General features: G+C 36.0%; 1 protein-coding gene across 1 annotated transcript in view; it reads left to right on the top strand.

Annotated features, from left to right (window-relative positions):
• Positions 1-18,890, top strand: part of RUNDC3B (RUN domain containing 3B) — a 50,758-nt gene that overhangs the window by 18,231 nt on the left and 13,637 nt on the right. The window contains exons 5-8 of the mRNA XM_053974484.1: positions 2,040-2,129; positions 5,235-5,315; positions 6,951-7,119; positions 11,748-11,905. Of these exons, the coding sequence (XP_053830459.1) occupies positions 2,040-2,129; positions 5,235-5,315; positions 6,951-7,119; positions 11,748-11,905 (498 nt within the window). The remainder of the gene's footprint in view (positions 1-2,039; positions 2,130-5,234; positions 5,316-6,950; positions 7,120-11,747; positions 11,906-18,890) is intronic.

Here is an 18,890-nt window from a genome sequence, read left to right on the forward strand (position 1 = left end):
TAGTTAAGTAGTACATTCTTTGTCCCTGTTTTGATAGTGTAGTTTGTTAGTGGATAACAATGGTCTTATTTGATTAGCAATTTCAAATTCATTTTTTTGAACATGTTAATGTTTAATATATTTGAATGTTCTTTCAGTGGTATATCTTTTCGAAACAACTTCTCTTGCATTCCAAACATAGTAAGTGCAAAGTTTCTTTTGAAGTAATATTTTAAAATACATCTAATGGAAATAAAAATTACATTTTCAGGTTTTGGTTGTATGGATTTCAAAACCACTAGCAACGATGGACATATTTTCTTTTCCCATGTGGAATTTCAGATACCTAATAACTGACCTGATTTTTGGGTGATGCTTTGCATCATTTATTGAGCATTTTAAATAATATATTTTACTATATGCATATTTAATAATTATTAGTATAAACTATAAATTTCTTGTGTTACATGTGTGTGTAGAATACAAGATTATCTATCATGCCGATAACTCTTTTTAAACCTCACTGTTGTGCTTAGGGGCCTGAAGGTGGTACTTGAATGAAGTGGCACATTCTTAATGCTGGATGTGTATATTACATTTGGAAGAGGGGACATGGACACAGAATTATTTTTCTAACTAATTGGTCAGACTCTTAAATTATAGCAGACTGTTGTGTTGTGAGATGTCAAGTGTATAGCACTGAATGAAGATTTGTGGGTTTTCCAAGGGGACTGTTGGTTTGGCTGGCTTGCTGCAGCTGTCTTTAACCCTGGCACTGCCAGTCTAACTTCTGCATCTCACCATTGAAGGTGTGCCTTGTCCTTTTTGTGTGATTTCTCCCTAGGCACTATTTTAAAAGAACTCAGTGCAGATTGGTACCTGGCAGTGATTTTACAAATGCCAGTGAAATAGCTGGTAATCTGCATGCCCTGGGGGCACTGCTGTTTGTTCTCAAATAAGAGTCACTGTGCTGAATCAGACTGGAATCCCTCTAGCTCAGCCAGCTTAGCCTCCTAGTGCCCTTCCTGAAGTCAAAGAGTACAGAGCTGAGTTTGTACTTCCTAGCTTCACTATCAGGACTATAATGGCTGTCTTCTGAGAGGAAGTTTTACAGATTTCTTCCTTCTACTGAGAACATCTGAGGTCTTGGATGACTCATTTCTCTATAGTGAATGGATGTCTGTTAACAAAGCTGCAAAAGTGGGACTTCTCACAGCATGCATTATAACACAGTTCGATTTCTGCAGTTGGGCCTCAAAACATGTCTTTTCTGGATGTTCACCATGCAGCCAACTGGAGCTCTCTCTGAACTATCTAGAAGCTTTCATGCAATTCTTAAAACAGATGGAGTTTTGCTAGGGCAGTATTGCTGGTACTTGTCTGGTTGTAGTCAGTAATCTGGCACATTCTTGCACTAATCTGCTCCTAGGACATAAAGGTGAACCGTGCATCTCAGTTCTTACTAAGTGACATTTCAGCCTTGGCTTTGGTACTGAGCCCCTTGGTTTCCATCTTACCACATGTAATTCTCAGGTGAATTCTGATGACCTTCCAGCATGCATCTTCCCAGCATGCAATATTTTAAGAAAAGGTAAACTACCTGAAAAATAGATGATTTGTGAAAATATTTTTTAAGAAAAAATCAGCTACTAGGAATGAAAATTGAACGTTGAACTTTAAAAGAACCTGCAAATACAATTGTGAGAGAGAACTTCTCTTCATGTGATGGAATCATTATTTCTTTATGTACATAACACAAATTCTTCCTTTTAGAGGTAAAGAATAACATATCTTCTTTTTTTTTTTTTTTTTAATTTTAGCCATCCTGTTCTACTAGTTCATTGGACTAATACTGAAAATTCTTTGCTTACGTCTAAATTCTTCTGTGTTTTAAGATTGTGAGATTGTGGTGTTTTGTGCTATGTAGTCTATTAGTTTGCTTTATTTGAAATTAAATATGAATGCCTCTGGGGTTCATGAATTGTTTTAATTTAAACTGGATTTCTTCAGTTTTCTGCTAAATATGAAAAATAGCTGAATTAATTTCTTTTTTGTTGAAGGAGGTTTTATGAAGATGGAGCAATTGTTCTTGGTGAAGAAGCAAATATGCTTGCTGGTATGCTGTTGGGACTTAATGCAATTGATTTCAGGTACTGTATTTGTGTGCTTCATAACAAAATGCTCAGGAAGAGTACTTACAAATCAATGTATTATGGAAAACATTCTTAAATTCCCATGGTAGTTTGAGAGAAAAAACTTAGCTTGGGGCAAAGAAGAGGGCAAGAGAGAGATCTTGAATGCTTCTTCTAGATAAGAACCAAGTTATGCTTTTATGTAACTACATGATTATGGGGTAGTTCCTTCAGGTATCGAAATCCTAAAAGGAAAGAAGTATAATTGCAGAAGATATTTCAAACCTATTAAATGAAGCTTATAGACATGATAACTTTTAAAGTTATTTTTAAACTGTAAGGAAAGCTGTGTGCTTAAGTACTTGGTTATGTCCTGCTACTCGAGTACAGCATTGTAACTGCATATGTAGAAGGTAATCTTTAACTTTATCACTTCTAAATTTGAAAAATGTACCCTACAAATAACCATTTCGTAAAAGTTTGTGTTAAAATTACCTGCAGCTGAGCTGCTTACATTAATTGACCTTTGCAATTTCTAGCCAGGCTTTTGTGGGCTTTCCTATATGATTAATACTGTGGTTTTGAGGTAACAAAAGTGCAAGCACACCCTAGATAATAAAAAAACCAACACGGCACGTCTGTATATGTACATGTATTAAAAAACCCATCAGCAATATATAAAGATTACAGTGCCTGTAAAAAGATAGAACCTGGCTGGTGCAAGACCTTGATAATATGCCTGGCTGGGCCAATTTAGCCTTGGGCAGAGCCACTGGCAGAGAGTTTCATAATCCAGCATAAGAGAAAGGAGACTGATAATGCTGTTTTTCATTCTTCTGTCAGTTCCCTGTTAGTATTTACCTTGCAGTAGCATTAATGCTTGTCACAAACTAATATAGGAGGTAAACTGCCAGAAAACAGAATGGATGCGTTGTGTGATTGACCATTGCCGAAAGGCCCTTCACAGATTTACTGCTGTTTATGTACTTCCGTGCCGAGCTTGTTGGACCCTTCTATGAGCCAGCCAAATTGTTGAAAAATGAAAAAAACATCCCCAGTAATAGGACTAGATACTTCTTTTTTTGTTAGCTAGTTTGATTCACAGAAGCCTCCTATTGGTGGCAGAGATCATGGGAGAATAATGCTTAGAGAAGAAAAGGAACAAATAAGGAATGAGCAGTGTTTTCCCTTTCTGGTGGTAAAGAGTATTTAGTTCAGCTGGCTGTGGGACTGCAACTGGGTGGGGAAAGGAAAAAACATGGAAACAACCTAAAAATGCAGTCTTGATGGCTGCTGAACTATCATGGAGTCAGATAAGTGCCAATACCAGTGTAAGGAGGGGAATGTCATGCTTGCATTTAAAAAAAGGGGAAAAAATAGGGAAGGAGAGGGTGAAAACACAGGATAGCTTCTTTTTCCAGCATTGTGTCATTAGATTGGCTTAACTAGATCCTCAACATATGTTCTGGAAGAACAGAAGTGTGCTGCAGGATGATAAGAGTGCTAGCCTTGTCTACAGCAAAATTCAAATCTTACCAGATTTTATTAGTTTAAGCTTTACATAATCTGAAATTAAACTGCTTCTGTATTAGCCCTGTACTTGGAATGACTACAACTATACATGAATAAGCATTGCAAGATTAGGTCTGCATTATGTAAATCCTCTCATAAATAATCATCAATTGTGTTTGACTCTCAAAAGCCTTGGTGGTACATACTAGAGTATGATGGCTTACTTGCATGACTACTTGCTTTTTCTCTGTCCTCTGATTTCTAATATAAAGGAACCTGTTAATGATATTCAAACTGCTGATTGGCTCTTGAAGACATTTACATTTTGTCAATGCAACTTTTAAGAGTCTATGAATTTTCTGTGCAAAATGGGAGCTTAGTACTACAGGAGCGTTTTTATTGTGCCACATATCACAGAATGGTTTGGGTTGGGAGGGACCACAGTGGGTTGTCTGATCCAACCTCTCTGCTCAGGCAGGGCTATCCTAGAGCACATGGCACAGGATTGTGTCCAGATGGTTCTTGAATATCTCCAGTGAGGGACTCCACAACCTCTCTGGACAGTCTGTTCCAGTGTGTGGTCAGCTGCAAAGTAAAGAAGCTCTTCCTCATGTCAGTTTCTGCTCTTTGCCTCTTGTCCTATTGCTTGGAACCACTGAGCAGAGCCTTCATAGTATTGTGATTTGAATGGCTGAGAAGCTGTATCCATTCTTTGTATGTTATATATGAAATTTGTTTTCAGTTCAGTGTCTCTTATAAATGTTGACTAGCTTATCTATGTGGAACTGTAAGTAAGAGTTCGGGCTGGAGATGAGCGAGCTTGCATGAGAACATTATCTGATTTTTTTTTTTTTCTTCTTTGCAATGTGGAATTAGGTAATTGTGGTCTTGGGAGGGGGTGCTTTTTCACTTTCTTTGTTTTTCTTTTTATTTTGGGGAAAAAAAAACAGCAACCCTTTACATGTACTTCCCAAATAGCACATAAATTACTGCATTGTCAAAAATGGCACTTTGCAATTCAGTTAGCAATAGCTGTGACTTACTAGAGTCTGTTTATCAATAACAGAGATAGGAGGAGTGAGGAATATGAGCCTTGTGAAAGCATCATCCTTTTGTCACTTCTGTGATAATTAAACATAGTTGAAATGCAATAATTTATTTCCAGTAAAATACAGTGTAAATGAAAGCTTTATAAAGCTACAGCCATTTAAGAATATTTTCCAAAAGTTAGGTTCATTTATGTTCTTCAGCTTTGTGCACCTCAGCACCTGTAAGTGTCTGAAAGGAGAAAGAGCCTGAAATATTTTTGAGAAAATTACTTTTTAGTTAGTAGAATGGTTATATAAGCACTCTGCAAACCCTTTAAATGATGTTAAATGTGGAAAATTCCAAGCTTGTCCATAATTGTTCTGTTTCTGCTGCTTCAGTTAGCTTTCTTGTTATTCTCTTGCCATCTCCCTGTATTATTAAGAATAAAAGTGAATGTTTAAAAATTCGGGTTTATAGCACAAAAAAATTAGAAAAAATGAAGTTTCAGGTTGGTAATATTCAACTGTCACTGTAATTTAATTTTCTTGTAATAAACTTACTGTTGTTGCTCTGTTTTACCAGCTTTTGTCTGAAGGGTGAGGGATTGGATGGAAGCTACCCAGCTGTCATAGATTATACACCGTACTTGAAATTCACCCAAAGGTACTTTTTAGCTTTACTCTGCTTTTTAAAATTATATTTCATTATAAAACTTACTTTTTATTGGGCCTTTTAGTTTTCATTTTGTATGCAAAATTATATTTATCTCTAAGTACAAACCTGTACACTCAGCTACCTCACTCTTTCACATTGTTGGAATTGTTACATGATTCATGAAATGTGAGTCATGCTAATTTTGTTTCCTTGATTCACAATAGAAGTTCAGTGGAAAACAAATTCTGCATGATCACTTCGATGATCACCAGACTACCTGTCTTTTCTCTTAGGCCTTTTCTGCATAGCCAATAACTAGCAAAAAGTAGTTTTTTGTAAATAAAAATAATACATACCCTGATAAATATAAGAAATGACATAGGTAATATAATAACAGAAAGTCATGACCAGTGGCTATGTAAACTGACTTCTTAGCTGCATTCTGCTCCTCTGATCAGCCTTATGATTAATAATAAAAAGAATTCTCACTACCTAATAAATCAAGTAGTAATTTGACATCACCAAAAAGCATGGAAATTAATGTCATGTTTTCTGTTATTAGGTTTACCAAAAGGAGAGAAGCAGTTAGGAATAGTCTTGAGGATGTACTACTCTTACTAGCTTAAGAGACATGATGTTAGTGACAAATTGTGATTCAGTTTGTATCATGGCAGGATCATGGGGTTATGGAAATCACGACTTAAAAAAACCTAGCAAATTCTGTTAATGTAGGGGGAAATATAGTTGTAAGGAACAGTTTTCAAATGGGCACTGGGATAAATCAGAATCACAGAATTGTTAGTTTTGGAAGGCACCTTTGGAAATCACCCAGTCCAAGCCCCTGCCAAGACAGTGTCACCTGTAGCAGGTGACACCTGGAGCAGAGAGAGACACTCCACAACTTCCCTGGGCGGCCTGCGCCAGTGCTCTGCCACCCTCCACGTAAAGAAGTTCTGCTTCATGTTGAGGTGGAACTTCTTGTGTTTTAGTTTATTGCCGTTGCTCTTCCTCCTGTCACTGAGTACCCACTGAGTACCATTGAAAAGAGCTTGGCAGCATCCTCTTGACACCTGCCTTTGAGATATTTATATGCATTGATGACATCCCCTCTGTCTTCTCTAGAATAAATAAATTCTTGTCTTTGAGACAGATGTCTGCATTCTCTAGCATGCATTGATTCTGGAAGATATGAAGATATTTTAACAATGAGTCTACTTACTATGTAGGGAGATACATTCTGTGAAGTAACAGGCACAGGATCTTTGCTATAAACATAGATATACATTCTGATTTATCTTGATTTGACGTAATGACAACCACTTTTTTGGGTTTCTGCTTTTTTTTTTTTTTTTGAGAAACAAAATCTATATTGTAATGCATTTACCCTTTGTACTAAGGAAAGTAGCCCACATAGAGTTGTCTAACTTGGCAAAGACCACAAGCAAATTTCTGTCCATTTTTTAGGTGGCTATAGAAACAAAAGCTTGAAATACAAGTTGTGTTTAGTAATCCATCATATCCCAACATTTCAATTTTTTTTTTTGTTTGCAGAGCTTTTAAAGAATTACAATGTTTCGATTTCAACCAGAATTTGCATTTTTATAAGCACAGCTTTTGACTTGGCTAATAAATATGATTCTTCAGTTCTGACAGTATCAGCAGTGATGAAGAAGAGCTAAGAACGCTGGGCAGTAGTGGCAGTGAAGGCAGTACTCCAGAGAACATTGGTCCTCCTTTCATCACAGATGAAAACAGTTGGTACAACAAATGCAAAAGGGTAGAACAGAAGTACCGGCTTGCACTGGAACAGAAGGTAAAAGATTAGTTTTGTATGGGGACTATGGGACCAAAGCTCATCACCAGCCAAATGGTGATATATCCACCTAAGTAAAGGCAGGAAAATATATTAACTCCAGTCTTGGCATTACAGACACTGTATCTCTAATGCTGTTAGTTTGTGAGCTTGAAGTTCACATAGATTTTCTCTTCTTAGGAGTCACAGATTTTTATTGTAGGTAGACTGATAGTTGAAGGCTTTTATGATGACAGTGATGTTAAACTTTAACACTTAGTCTTAAACTAAACAAAAAGGATCAGTAAAGGAATCCATTTAGATGAAAGGTACACCTTCTCAGTGATACTGAGTTTTTAGAAAATAGGTAGTTTATCAGCTTGATTGAAGCAGAATGGGAAAAGAAAACATGAAAAGATGTGTTTGCATTGGATTTTAATTTAGGTAGCATATTGAATGTAACTACAGAAACCAAAGGTGGGTTTTCCATCTACCACCAAACATACCTTAAGTTAAAGGTGAAGTGAAATATATGTCCAAACCTTTTAGTAATTTAGCATTTTCAAAGCAAAGTACTTGTCAGTTTTTCATCACAGCATTATTACATCTACAGTAATTACAATGCATATTAGCTAGTAGAGAGAGGAGGGCAGACTGTTCATACACAGCAAAGAGCTAGTGGACAAAGAAAGAAGGAAGGGGTCAGGAAAAATTACAGGAAAAAAAAATACACCTGGTTAAATTTTTTAAAATAACTTCTAGTAGTATTTTTGGTGTTCTGTTTTCCTAGCATAAGAATTTGATTTTTTTGAAACTCTGTATAGAGTAAACCATATGAAGGGCTGGAACCACACAAGGGTGCTTGGAGGTGTAATTATTTCCCTGAATACGGAATAGGTAGAATCAAAATTGGTTTATTTTAATGCACTTGAAAGAACAGAGCTAGAGTTTTTCTAAGTAACAGTGAAAAAGTCAGATTTACTATGGGATAATAGATATTTAATATTTATTTATATATATATTTAAATTATGCATACAGTTATTTCTTTTGTGGTTTGGGGTCTCTTAGACTTTGTTTTTGAAATATGACCTGAAATGTTGCATCCAGATTTCTGGTCCAATCTTCTCAGCTGGTATGGTATCACTTTCCATAAGGAAAAAACTTTTGTTCCTGGGGTCCTCTCTGGTACAGAGGGCATTTTCCCTGCTTATATAAAGCAAAGCATGCTGGTCAAAAGGAATCTCTTCAAATACATAAAAGAAAACCTTCCTCTTGAACCTCCAGAAAGAATTCCCATTCTTGCCAGACAAAACCATAGGATCAGTTTGAATGCACACTTTTCCCCACGATGAGGAGAGTGTTGTCAGTCTGGAGAAGCATTGGAGAGAACAAAATAGGTGGATGTTTATTTTTCTTGGTATATCCAGTTAGTTCATTTCCAAAGATACTCCATCAAAGTTGTGACATACATGTGTAGAAAAAGTACTGAAACATGTAACCTACAGCCACAATCAGAATCACTGGGAACCTTTATTTCCATAAGCACAGGGGTTGTCAATGGCTGTGACAGCAAATGGTGATTTTGGTTTATTCATGCGTCCAAGATCTAGAACCATTCCCATTCCATGGAAGTTATTTCTGGTAACATTCTCTTAATGAATTGCTAACTTCTATAGGTAACTAATATAGGGGTGAATTTAATTCAGTTGTAGGATAACTCTTTGGAAATTTTGGTACATTTAAGCAATTTTCAAAATGGTGGCTACTCTGACAGCTGTTGACACTTTCCTAGTTGTCCTCCTTTGGAATGCCTATTTGCAATTGCAGCAGCAAAATAACTTATTTTTCCTACAGTCAGAATATTTTCTGTTCTCTAATTTTCATTTGGGATGTGCCTGTCAAGTTTTTATATGATTCACTTCAACTATACTGCATCTGTCCTATTACAGCTTGAACATTTATTACAGCTTGAACAAATGACCATTAACATGGACTGTGTAATAGAACTCCTTTCCCAAGTGTTTCTCTCCCTTCCCTTTTTTCATGCCAGTAAATTGGACCGACTGAGTTGCACTCAGTGCAGTACGTACCAGTTAATCAGAGACTTTTTAGTTGAACAAAAGGGCTTTCTGACATTTGTGTGTTGGAAAGCTGAGTGTTTGCAACAAGAAGACCAAGTTGAAAATAATGTCTTCAGTAGCTGATACAGTAGGTCGGATAGATCCTTCTTTTGCTCTATTGTAATTAATTTTGCCCAAACAGTGGTAAATTCATTTTGTGCCTCCCAAGTAAGTATGTGTGCTGCAGCCATTAGTAGCACCAGGTCACAATGTGACAGGCAATTGGATTGCAGCTAAGAAAAAGGTCTCTCTTCTGAGCCATTTGAGTGGTAGGATAGGGTCAGGTGTTACTTTAGCAAGCTAAATACTAGCATTGCTTTATTGGATCAGCTACACTCTGCTGGTTTAGATCAAGACTCCTTGGTTATGCTACTATCCCATCTTGGGTACTTGACCAAAGCATATGTGGAGGAAAGAATAAACACAAAGCACATGATTATGCACCACTTTTCTTCTAATGTAATATTAGCCAATGAGGGGCTGCCTGAAGCTAAAAGATTTGTCTGTGTAGTAACCTGTGATAGATATCTCTGCCAAATACTTGTCAAATAGCCCCTTGATTCCATGTAAAATTTCACCATCCAAACTTTTTTTTTGGCAAAGCATTCTGTGAATCTACCATCTGTTGTGTGAAAAACTATTCTGTCTTTTGAATCTGGCTCCTAAGAGCTTGATTTCATTGTGCCTAGCTCTTGTTTTTTAATAACTCAGGAACTGTCTCTTCCTTTCTGCCCTGCCCAGGCCACTCTGGAAATATAACGACTTTGTCTTTTCCGAGTTGTCTCTTGTCCAGATCAATGAGTCATACTTTACACATTTGTTTTTTATGTGGAAGTTATCCCTTCCCTGTTCTGTAATGGTTTAAACTGTTCACTTTTGAATAGTAAACTCCTGAATTATTTGTGTACTGTTTATACTGGAAGATTATATACCTGTACTGGTGGGATGTGCATCTCTGTGTCTTTATAGATGGAGGTATTTACTGTACATAGGATTATGTTTCTGATACTGGTGCTTCAGGTCTAAAATGTTTCTGTAAAATGGTTTGATTTTTTTTTGTTTTGTTTTGTTTTGGGATCTTTTATGTTTCTGAGAGGCTGGGAATTTGTTATGTTGTAACGCATCATTTCGTACTTTTGAAGTGCTACTTAACTCCAAGGAATATCTTAGAAGTCAAGATAACAGTAATACTTGATGAGGCAGAACTAGGCATACTGAAAAGCTCTCAAGATTCCTTGGAACTGGTACTGAAACTAAAAAGTTCCTGTCAAATATAAATATATTTAATGGACAGAATTATATTTAACTATAAGATAACAGAATAGTTGTGGTCATGTGGCACCTCTGGAGATTGTCTTGTCCATCTCCCCTGCTCAGAAAAAGGTAGACTAGGGCAGGTTTCTGAAGGCCTTTTCCAGTCAGGCTGTGAATATCTTGGAGATACACATTCTCCAGCCTGTTTGGACAACCCATCCCAGTGTTTATTTAATGGGGAAAAAAGGAAAGAGGAAAGAAAAGTTTTCCTGTATTGAAATAGTTTCCTATATGCATGTATTTCAGATTGTGCCCATTGCCTCTTTTCACTGACTGTCAGAAAGGAGTCTGATTCCATCATTCATACACCCTCCCATTAAACACTGATGCACATTGATATGATTCTTTTTCCTTACCCTCTTTCCTTCAGCCCTGACCTAAGCAGTCCCAGCTCCTTCTGTTTCTTCTCATACCGGAGATGCTTCAAACCCTTAACAGTCTTTGTGGTGATGAATTACACTTTGTTACCAGCTAATGCAAAACTGTTTTCTTAACTCAACAGGAGTTAAAAACAGATACACCCATTCTGTGTCTCTGAGAACTTCATTTTTTAATACCTCTTATAAAATGTGGGCACATATAAAATAGTTGCACATTTTTCCACAGGTTTGAAGGAATGTGCAGAATTTTATGTAGTGTAGACTTAGTGTATTTGGTTTTAATTGACAATTTCTAAGAAGTTACTAACATCTGACATGCTAGAACCTTCTTTGTCATTATAATGTGTGAGTCAAAAGTTCAAAGAAACTTTAAAATAACATTGGATATTTTATTCATAGTAATTCTGGATCCCTTTCATTAACTATAAAGGTCTACATAGATGTATTCTACTCTTGCCCTTGTGTATTGTCTAACATCCTGTACCTGTTCAGTTGTAGAATTCTGATTTTCTTTCTTGTACTTGTGACAGTTGTTTTTGAAAGATAAATTAGTCTTTCATGCTGGTGGCTTTCCTGTCTTGTTTTTTCATCCATTTTTTTACTGCTCTGGAAGAATATAAATAAATCTATTATTTTCCTGTTACCTATTAGGAAACCTCAAACTAATTTAAAGTCAATTTAAACTAGTCTGTTTAAAAATAAATAATTAAAAAAACCTACAACAAACCCAAAAGAAAATTGTGTACATCATAAACCAACAAATATGAACATGCATGATCAAAAGTGGTTTTGAAAGTGTGTTCTTTAAAGCTTTCTAATAACTTACATTTTCAGGGTTATCTTGAAGAATTGGTACGACTCAGAGAAAACCAGCTGTCTGAATCTGTCTCACAGAATAAACTGCTGTTACAAAGAATTGAAGATATGGATCTAGCCCATAAAATGGAGAAGGAGCAGCTGGAATATATCATTGTGGAACTGCAAGACCAGTTGTAAGTTAGCATAATGGAGAAGCAATGCTAGAGCAGCATTACTTAAATTATTTAAGTTATATAACTATACAATATGTTCCTAATCCTGTGGCAATGAGTCAACTTCTTAAAGAAATTGATGTATTTTAGCTTTTTTTTTTATCTGACAAGTCTTAGATTTGGGAATGGTTTCCTGGAAACTGTAGTAGTGTAAAACAGAATAATTCTGAGATTGAATATTTAAATTTTTTAAAATCTGAAATAAATTACATTTATTTGCTTAAATTTTTTACACATTTTAATAAAATGTTCTTTATATTTTATTACTTCCAGTTTTAAGGCTACCCCTAAAAGTATTGAAACCAGCTACCTTTTGAAGACCATTTTTTAAAAGTTAGGCAAGAGGGGTATAAAAATGTTTATTTTCTTTGACTAGATTTTAATTTATTTGTGATGGCTCAGAGACTGTAGAAGTTCATCTGGTAGTCCTAAAACTATTCAAACTGGCAAAACAGTTCACTATCACCCTTTCTTCAATGCAAGGCAAAATGCTAAAACAGTAGAATGCTTATTTTTTATTAATAGCATTTGTGATTTCTAGTGTGATAAATATTTGAGTGTCTTATGATCATGATACAGTTTATCCTCTCAGCCCTGTCTGTTGGGTGGGGAGATACTCTCCTTTTGCAGAGACATTCCCACGTTGGATGGGTCTCTGGGCAGCCTGGTGTAGTGGAAGGTGTCCCTGCCCATGGCAGGGTGTTGGATTGAGATGATCTGTAAGGTCCCTCCCAGCCCAAGCCATTCTGTAATTCTGTGTGTGAAGTACCAGGCAGATGGAAGACTCAGTGATAGGTTGCCATGAAGCTGCCATAGGGTGCACCTGCAGCAGTTGAATGTTCTGTTCATAACAAATACAAAACAAGTTATTTTGCCTTAAATCTGGATTAATTTGTAAATGTCTGAGCCCTGGAGTAAAATGGCAGCCATCTGAGATCTTTGAAACAATTCATGATAAAGAGAAGATATGAAGACACCATCCAAAAGGGTCTTTACTACAAAGTAAAATATTTCAAGCTCGTAAGCAAAGCTTTTTTCTTTCCTGCTGTTCTCTCTCTCATGATAGATAATTTTATTGCCAGTGCTTGAAATGGATTTTATGAAAATGTTCAGGAATACGGGATTGGCATTTTATTTCAGCCAAAAGCAGAGCTGAGTCAGAAAAAAAGATGTTTTTCCAAGCTTCTTTTTTTTCCCTCTGATTTACTGTAAGGTTTTGAGACATACCTGTTCTTGAATTCTTATCTGAATTTACTGATATGCTTAATGATTTGTGTTATACTGCTTTGGCATCCCTGGTTATTTGGGGGAGGTGGGGGAAGGTGTAAACTTATTTAAACCTCTACACTGATAGTGGAAATTTTGAATGTTCATACCTCCTGTTAAATTTTAACTGAGTTGTATGCAGTCAGACTGTTCTGAAGATCTCGGTCTTTCAGGTTTTTGTTTGATGGCTTTTTTGTGTAAAGGCTCAAATTGTGGAATAACCTCTGTTGTATCTTGACAGTGTTCTTGTATATCTGTTTGTGAGACACTGCAGTCAGGAGTCTGAACTACTCTACATATTTGGAGTGGCATAACTTTACATTTTTATTGCTGTGAGTGTAGTGTGCCTGTCAGGTGAGGGAGGGGAAGAAATATTCCTAGCAGGTTTCTAATGGTCAACATCAGTCATAATTAACTTATTTTAATCATATTTTGTATTTATGTTGGGTTTTTTATTACAACCAAAGGTGGCCTGTCAGAAGAATTTGTCTTATCAGTAATGTGTCTGTAATAAGGCATGAGTTTTGGCCAATTCTTTTCATGGTCCAGCCATTTTAGAATGATGTTAAAGTAATACCAAAACTTAGTGTTTTGCTCCCCTACCATTACTAGCATTTTGAAGCATTTAATGTATGCTGTAATCTGAGTTCTTCATCAGCAGATAAGAGCAAGTTTGGGATTGTAATTCTGCCCAAGGCGTACTGCATTGCTGTTTGTAAAACACTTTGAGATCTGGTTTAGGATTGTTTGCTGTGTAATTGAAACTATTATAAATAAACATTCTATACTTTCTTTTTGATAATGCTCTTCTATTCTGCTGGCTGTTCTTAAGGTAGCAAGGTCTATGACTTTAAACTTTTGCTGAGTAAAGTTTTGTTGAGGTTTCCAAAATGCTATTTCACAGGCATGCAAAGCAAAATGTTTTATGTATCTTGTCAGTGGACTTGACAGAATCTGAGTCTATATCTATTTCTGCCTTCCCCCACCAAAAAAAAAAAAACAGTAAGGCAAGGAATAGAGGTCTGACTTTGTTGATGGTATAGGCTGTTGCTGTTACTGAAACTTGGAAATCAGTTAATCCAGGATCAACAGATCAACAAGACCTTCAGGTTAAACATTAGATTTCCTACAGAGAAACTTTTCTTTATGTACGTTTACTAAGGGGGTTTGCTGCAAAGCATGAAATAAATATGGGGATAGGACTTCATAAAAATTTGGAAGGAATTTTATAGCCGCTATGCTTCATGTTCTACAATTTTCAGTATTCTTAACTTTGTCTCACAAAGTTAACTTTATCTCACTTGGATATTCAAACTACAATGAACAACATAGTTTCCAGTGTAGTTCAAAGCCATTTTACAGATCTCATGAATACCAGTATCTGGAAAATGGTGAAGCTGAAAATTTATCAATTAGTTATTCACAAAAGAGTAACTTTTTTTTTGTGTCTCTCAGCTTAATTGCATTTCTTAGCAATATGCCCACCCATCTGGGGATTGGACCTCTCACTTTGTTGGCAGGTGTCTGATGGCAAATCAAGTTGGAGAAGTGAATCTGCAATAGACAACCGGATTACCAGTTCAGCACATTTAAGCTAATACACATTCAGACTGGACATTGGGAAACATCTCTTTTCCCAGAGGGAGGTCAAACACTGGAACAAGCTTCCTGGAGAGGTGTTTGATGCCCCCAGTCCCTCAGTGTTCAGGAGGCATTTCAGTTGTGTGAACTGTAATAATGATGAGCCACTCAGGGCCTTCAGTTTTTTTCTTCAGATGTCATAGATGTCATCACTGTGATGTGTTTTTCCTAGGGCTTGAATTGAACACTACAGAACAGTGCTTTTAGCTCTACTCTTCTCTAAGAATAGTGTATTTTTACAGTGAGAGTGAGGCAGTTCTAAAGGCCTTAAAGTATGTAAAATTAACAGCTCTTAAGTGCTTCAAAATAACAGCTCACAGGAGGACAGCCAGAAGAAGCCGGTGATCTGTGGAATGTCTAGATGAGGAAAATAGTTTGAATTCTGTAACATTCAAATTACAGAATTTTAATTTGATGGGATAGGGATCCCAAATCATCAAGGAACTGCATCTTGGAGTATTCAAAATATACAGAGGCAGACATTCCTTCATCCTCTATGTTTCTGTAAAGAAATGTTGAATGTCTCTTGAAGCACAGAGACATTTGATTGCACACCCCATCAATAAAAAAAATTCTAAGAACCCCCACAATATGTGTATAATTATTTATAAATGACATAAATATAGTATTGTGCCAATGTATTATTTGCATTCTTAAACATACAAAAATAGAAATTGAAGAGTATAAGATAAAGATGAAATAAACAAAATGTTACATTTAAAAAAAATTATTAGCAGTACAAGAAGGGCTTTTTTCCAGTACTCCAAAGGATTATCTTCTGCATCTCACTTTGAGACTACTGCCTTGAAGGACTAGTTAGCTCAGTCAAAGATGTGACTGGGCAAAATCTGGAACATTGGCCCACAATATCCTTGCATTAAATCTCTTTAGTTCAGCTTAAACAGACTCTTTTCCCCCTCTTAGGGCAATTCTTAGTCTTTCTTTTGACTAACACACTTACCTGTGTTATGACAAACGCTGCTTTTATTATTTTAAGTTCAGATTCTGCATCTGAAATTGATATTTATATATGTTAAATATTGATGAGAGAGATTCCATCAATTTTGTGATTGGCTCATTTCCTGCATATTGATTCACTGATGTTATAAAAATTGATCTCACTGATGTTATAAAAGTTGATTACTTTAACATAGAACATCTTTTTAAACAAAGTAAAAGGAAAAAGGAAAGCATTGTATACAAAGCAGAAAAACTCTGAAAATGCTTTAAAAGCTTTTTTTTTTCTTTTGCTTTGATTTTTGGTGAAATGAAAACAGTGATTTGTGTAAGGTTTACCACCATAGGTTTCCTCCTAATGAATTTCTTCAGCTTTTCAGGTTGGTGTACCTGGAGTAAGATGGTACAGCCTCTTTGTCCCCACTAGTGTAATTTTTTTATCAATTTATCGATTTATCACATTTATGTGAATGTATTTTGTACATTCAATGACTATTCTATATTTTATACCACTCTGGTTTTTTATCTCCCTCTACTGTTTCTTCCTAGATCACCATTTTGATATGGTGTTCTGTGGAGGGAAGAAAAGTTAGGGGGGAAAAAAAGTCAGTCTTCCATGTTTGGAATTCTATTACTGGTTAATGCATAGATAAGCATCAAATTAAATTATAGAGACACTTACATATTATACTGAATTAAGCTTGACTGTGTAATTAAGATTTTTTTTTCATGTGTTGTCAAATCCTAAAGATAGGTTTAATTTGTCTGGCTGTTCCTTCAGAATTAGCCTTTCCAAGGTCTACACTATGCTTTTCCTCCATTCTTAATGTCTTAATATAGCTTAGCATTTTATTGTATTAATAATAATATTTTAATATCCAGCAATACTACATTTTCTGTCTGAATAATACAGCTGTATTTGTAAAGAGAGTAAATTTGGACGTGATTAACTCCAGGCAAAATTAGCTTCTCTGTTTCAAACACACCATGAGCTACCAGGTCTATTATGGACTGTGTAAAAGAAGACACACTATATTCTCTGTAGCAAAGATGATTTCTTTTCAATGAATGTCCATGCCCCATTTGGTTAAAAAACTTGCTTATGAAAATAGTATCTCTGCTTGTCCTCACTTTGTCAGGATGCTGTTTGCAAATGCTCTGGAGTCTGCAGCGTGCTGCCACAATGTGCAGGTAGGGGAGGGTCAGAGAGGAAGGCACAAGGCTGCAGAGGATGCAGGCTGTGGCTGGGCTGTCAGGGACAAAGCAGAGGAAAGCTTCTCCAAGGAAATGGAAGCAGGAGGGTCTGAGCAAAGGCTTTGAAATTTAGTTTGTGTTTTGTATCTCCTTGTGAGTAAAACTAATGTGGGTTGCCTGGCTTTCTAATCCTAGCTCAAAACCTAAATCATCTGGAGAAATAGGAAATCTGGATCGATTTTTTTAGCCCCCTTGCCTTCATTTTAGATAGTCCGTCCCTCTTTTAAGACTTTTTTTCAAAGAAACTGAATTCCTCAACTGCTTAAGTACAGTAAATCCAATTTGTTGCAGCTGCTTTATTTCCTCCCTGAAAGGAAGTGAAAGATTAAAATTTAATCTTTGATCTTGGCAAGTTTCTTTCCTAGAATGTGAAAACTGAGAATGATAATCCTTTCCTCTTAAAGCTTTAATGGGTCCTGCTATCAAACCTTAATTCACATTAGCCATGCTTTTTTTGTAATGCTTCCTGTCTATCCTCTGCTTCTCCCTCAAGTTTGAGCAGCAGTTTGAAATCCTTAGTATTGCAGTTTGGTTGATTTTCAGGTCCTTTTTTTTTTCAATTTGTCTGTGTATGGTTTTGTTGGAATTTTTTTGGGGTTTTTTTGGGTTTTTTTGGGTGTTTTTTTTTTTTTTTTTTTTTTTGTTGGTTTTTTGTTGTTGTTGTTTTTACAGCACAGAAAAAAATATTACATATTCTAAGAGATGTTAAAAACTTGTCTGTATGTGGTGGTTTTTTTTTTGTTTGTTTGTTTTTTTTACAGCATAGAAAAAAATTACATATTCTGAGACATGTTTAAACTTTTGTTTAGGCAGTGTTTTGAATTTTTTTTTGTGTAATTTTTTCTTTTCAACTTTGCTGCAATATTGTAATCGCATTCTGTTTTACAAGGGCGTGAGTTGACAGCAAGAAAGGAAGTTCTGTTTTTAGTGAGGTGGAAACCCAGGAAGACATGGGTGTTTCCTTTTTTGCAAATATAACTAGGAAAAGTTCAGTTGGGTGTAGGACATAGACAGAGAGACTCCTGCAATTCAGAGAGGAACATAGAGGGGAGGGGGCAGAACTATGTACAATTAAACAATTTGCAATCAAGCCTCCAACATGATTATTCTGTTCTTAGAATCCACCTGGGTTTCTTGTGCAAGTGGAAGCCAAAAGTTTCTGGGTTGATAGCAGCCTGAAGGAAAGGGCTTACTCTGCAAGATGCAGTAGATAGGGAGGCATTTATTTTTAACCCCTCATATTTTAATACCTTATTCCAAACTATTAAAAAGGGGAGTTAAAAGGTTTATTTTAAAATAAACCTTAACATTCTAAAAAAAGTTCAAAGCTTTTGAAGCTATTGGTGTCTTCGAGAATGTATTGGAATATTTAGAGGAAAATGTTTTCTGACTCCAGAATGAAAAGTACTTTTGTAAGGAGTCTGCCCTCTGTTCCCTTCTGCCCTGCACTTCCCTTGGTGGGTTAGAGACCCACATGGACTTTTCTTTCACCATTTTGCATACTTAATGACATTAGCATGGTGGTGTGTCCCCTTCTAGGAGTCTAATGGGTAATGCTAAAATCTGGTTTTATAGTGGGATCTTTTCTCTCTTCTCACATAGCTTCACTTCTATGGGTAAAGGCATTACATAGAACTACCAAACAAGAAAGCTTTAAGTCAGTTACTTGGACATTAGCACCTATGCATTCCAAATTCCAGAATATTTGTCCAATGTAGAATTAAAAGATTGGGAACAGGGAAAAATAAGGCCATTCAAAATAATAATAATGACAAGTATTGAGCGTCTGAAGGCCTCAGTACAATGCAGTTGCAAATGATGTGCACTC

Source organism: Vidua macroura, chromosome 1 (assembly GCF_024509145.1).
Source record: "Vidua macroura isolate BioBank_ID:100142 chromosome 1, ASM2450914v1, whole genome shotgun sequence".
Taxonomy (NCBI): Eukaryota; Metazoa; Chordata; class Aves; order Passeriformes; family Viduidae; genus Vidua; species Vidua macroura.